The sequence below is a fragment of the Charadrius vociferus genome, unplaced genomic scaffold (genome assembly GCF_000708025.1).
Source record: "Charadrius vociferus isolate BGI_N301 unplaced genomic scaffold, ASM70802v2 scaffold393, whole genome shotgun sequence".
NCBI lineage: Eukaryota > Metazoa > Chordata > Aves > Charadriiformes > Charadriidae > Charadrius > Charadrius vociferus.
In genome coordinates this window covers 1858204-1862133 of record NW_009647760.1, presented here as the reverse complement: position 1 = coordinate 1862133, position 3930 = coordinate 1858204, and the positions used below count along the sequence as shown (strand labels likewise).

The window sequence follows — 3930 nt, the reverse complement described above, 5'->3', positions numbered from 1 at the left end:
GGGGTGCAGCGGGAGGGCTGGGGTGCAGGTAGAGATTTGGGGTGCAGACCTGGAGTTTGAGGTGCAGGGGGAGATTTGGGGTGCAGACCTGCATGCAGACGTGGAATTTGGGGTGCAGGAGATGTGGGGTTCAGGGGGAAATTTGGGGCGCAGACCTGGGACTTGGGGTGCAGCGGGAGGGCTGGGGTGCAGGTAGAGATTTGGGGTGCAGACCTGGAGTTTGAGGTGCAGGGGGAGATTTGGGGTGCAGACCTGCATGCAGACGTGGAATTTGGGGTGCAGGAGATGTGGGGTACAGGGGGAAATTTGGGGTGCAGACCTGGTATTTGCGGTGCGGGGGAAGCGTGGGGTTCAGACCTGGAATTTGGGTGCAAGAGATCTGGGATGCAGGGGGAAATTTGGGGTGCAGCCCTGGGGTTTGGGGTGCAGGAGGAAGTGTGGAGTGCAGGCCTGGGACTTGGGGCGCAGTGGGAGATTTGGGGTACAGGTAGAGATTTGGGGTGCAGAGATGTGTGTGGATGTGGGATTTGGGGTGCAGGAGATGTGGGGTGCAGGGGGAAATTTGGGGCGCAGACCTGGGACTTGGGGTGCAGCGGGAGAGCTGGGGTGCAGGTAGAGATTTGGGGTGCAGCCCCGGGGCTTCGGGTGCAGGAGGAGGTGTGGAGTGCAGACCTGGGACTTGGGGTGCAGCGGGAGAGCTGGGGTGCAGGTAGAGATTTGGGGTGCAGACCTGGGTGCAGACCCAGATTTGGGGGAGCAGGGGAGATTTGGGGTGCAGACCTGGGACTCGGGGTGTGGGGGATGCGTGGGGTGCAGACCTGGAGTTTGGGGTGCAGGGGGAGATTTGGGGCGCAGACCTGGGACTCGGGGTGCAGGGGAGGCATGGGGTGTAGACCTCGGTGCAGCTGTTGGACTTGGGGTGCAGGCGGAAATTTGGGGTGCAGACCTGGGATTTGGGGTGCGGGACAGGGGGAAATTTGGGGGGCAGACCTGGTATTTGCGGTGCGGGGGAAGCGTGGGGTTCAGACCTGGAATTTGGGTGCAAGAGATCTGGGATGCAGGGGGAAATTTGGGGTGCAGACATGGGATTTGGGGTGCAGAGCTGGGTGCAGACCCAGGGTTTGGGGTGCAGGGGGAGATTTGGGGTGCAGAGCTGGGTGCGGATGTGGGATTTGGGGTGCTGATGTGGCGTGCAGGGGGAAATTTGGGGCGCAGACCTGGGACTCGGGGTGTGGGGGACGCGTGGGGTGCAGACCTGGAGTTTGGGGTGCAGTGGGAGATTTGGGGCGCAGACCTGGGACTCGGGGTGTGGGGGACGCGTGGGGTGCAGACCTGGAGTTTGGGGTGCAGTGGGAGATTTGGGGCGCAGACCTGGGACTCGGGGTGTGGGGGACGCGTGGGGTGCAGACCTGGAGTTTGGGGTGCAGTGGGAGATTTGGGGCGCAGACCTGGGACTCGGGGTGTGGGGGACGCGTGGGGTGCAGACCTGGAGTTTGGGGTGCAGTGGGAGATTTGGGGCGCAGACCTGGGACTCGGGGTGTGGGGGACGCGTGGGGTGCAGACCTGGAGTTTGGGGTGCAGTGGGAGATTTGGGGCGCAGACCTGGGACTCGGGGTGTGGGGGACGCGTGGGGTGCAGACCTGGAGTTTGGGGTGCAGTGGGAGATTTGGGGCGCAGACCTGGGACTCGGGGTGTGGGGGACGCGTGGGGTGCAGACCTGGAGTTTGGGGTGCAGTGGGAGATTTGGGGCGCAGACCTGGGACTCGGGGTGTGGGGGACGCGTGGGGTGCAGACCTGGAGTTTGGGGTGCAGTGGGAGATTTGGGGCGCAGACCTGGGACTCGGGGTGTGGGGGACGCGTGGGGTGCAGACCTGGAGTTTGGGGTGCAGTGGGAGATTTGGGGCGCAGACCTGGGACTCGGGGTGTGGGGGACGCGTGGGGTGCAGACCTGGAGTTTGGGGTGCAGTGGGAGATTTGGGGCGCAGACCTGGGACTCGGGGTGTGGGGGACGCGTGGGGTGCAGACCTGGAGTTTGGGGTGCAGTGGGAGATTTGGGGCGCAGACCTGGGACTCGGGGTGTGGGGGACGCGTGGGGTGCAGACCTGGAGTTTGGGGTGCAGTGGGAGATTTGGGGCGCAGACCTGGGACTCGGGGTGTGGGGGACGCGTGGGGTGCAGACCTGGAGTTTGGGGTGCAGTGGGAGATTTGGGGCGCAGACCTGGGACTCGGGGTGTGGGGGACGCGTGGGGTGCAGACCTGGAGTTTGGGGTGCAGTGGGAGATTTGGGGCGCAGACCTGGGACTCGGGGTGTGGGGGACGCGTGGGGTGCAGACCTGGAGTTTGGGGTGCAGTGGGAGATTTGGGGCGCAGACCTGGGACTCGGGGTGTGGGGGACGCGTGGGGTGCAGACCTGGAGTTTGGGGTGCAGTGGGAGATTTGGGGCGCAGACCTGGGACTCGGGGTGTGGGGGACGCGTGGGGTGCAGACCTGGAGTTTGGGGTGCAGTGGGAGATTTGGGGCGCAGACCTGGGACTCGGGGTGTGGGGGACGCGTGGGGTGCAGACCTGGAGTTTGGGGTGCAGTGGGAGATTTGGGGCGCAGACCTGGGACTCGGGGTGTGGGGGACGCGTGGGGTGCAGACCTGGAGTTTGGGGTGCAGTGGGAGATTTGGGGCGCAGACCTGGGACTCGGGGTGTGGGGGACGCGTGGGGTGCAGACCTGGAGTTTGGGGTGCAGTGGGAGATTTGGGGCGCAGACCTGGGACTCGGGGTGTGGGGGACGCGTGGGGTGCAGACCTGGAGTTTGGGGTGCAGTGGGAGATTTGGGGCGCAGACCTGGGACTCGGGGTGTGGGGGACGCGTGGGGTGCAGACCTGGAGTTTGGGGTGCAGTGGGAGATTTGGGGCGCAGACCTGGGACTTGTGGTGCAGCGGGAGAACTGGGGTGCAGGTAGAGATTTGGGGGGCAGACCTGGGTGCAGACCCAGATTTGGGGGTGCAGGGGAGATTTGGGGTGCAGAGCTGGGTGCAAACCCAGGGTTTGGGGTGCAGGGGAGATTTGGGGTGCAGCCCTGGGACTCAGGGTGCAGGGGAGGCATGGGGTGTAGACCTGGGTGCAGCTGTTGGATTTGGGCTGCAGGGGGAAATTTGGGGTGCAGACCTGGGATTTAGGGTGCAGGGGGAGCGTGTGGTGCAGACCTGCGTGCAGACCTGGAATTTGGGTGCAAGAGATCTGGGATGCAGGGGGAAATTTGGGGTGCAGACATCGGATTTGGGGTGCAGACCTGGTTGTAGACACTGGACTTGGGGTGCTGGAGGAGATGTGGGGTACAGACCTGGGGTGCAGGGGGAGATTTGGGTTGCAGACAGGGGATTTGGGGTGCAGGGGAGGTGTGGGGTGCGGACCTGTGACTTGGGGTGCAGGTAGAAGTTTGGGGTGCAGACCCGGGGTTTGGGGTATGGACCTGGGTGCAGACGCAGGTCTCGGGGTGCAGGAGGAGACTTGAGGTGCAGACCTGGGATGCAGGGGGAGATTTGGGGTGCAGAACTGGGACTTGGGGTGCAGACATGGGATTTGTGGTGTGAGGTAGGTGTGAGGTGCAGACGTGGGACTCGGAGTGCAGGAGGAGATGGGGGTGCAGAACTGGGGTACGGGGGGAGATTTGGGATGCAGACATGGGATTTGGGGTGCAGGGGAGATGTGGGGTGCAGAACTGGGGTGCAGGGGGAGATTTGGGGTGCAGACCCAGGGTTTGGGGTGCAGGAGGAGGTGTGGGGTGTAGACCTGGCACTTGGGGTGCAGGGGGAGATTTGGGGTGCAGACCTGGGGACTGGAGGGCAGGACGGGATGCGGGCTGAGCCACCATTTCCGCAGGTCGTGCGGCGCCGCGTGGCAGGATCTGGCCGCCGGCCAGATGCTACCGCTGCCCGGG

The 3930-nt window shown here is 64.5% G+C and overlaps 1 protein-coding gene across 1 annotated transcript; it reads right to left on the bottom strand.

Moving 5' to 3' along the window:
- Nucleotides 1-213: 213 nt before the first annotated feature.
- LOC104284009 (vegetative cell wall protein gp1-like) lies at nt 214-884 on the bottom strand (the record flags this gene model as incomplete). The annotated part of the gene is made up of 2 exons (XM_009882274.1): nt 731-884; nt 214-357 (listed from the first exon to the last, which is right to left on the bottom strand). Coding segments are annotated over exons 1-2 (298 nt in total), but the record flags the coding sequence as incomplete, so codon positions are not given.
- Between the last annotated feature and the right edge of the window lie 3046 nt (nt 885-3930).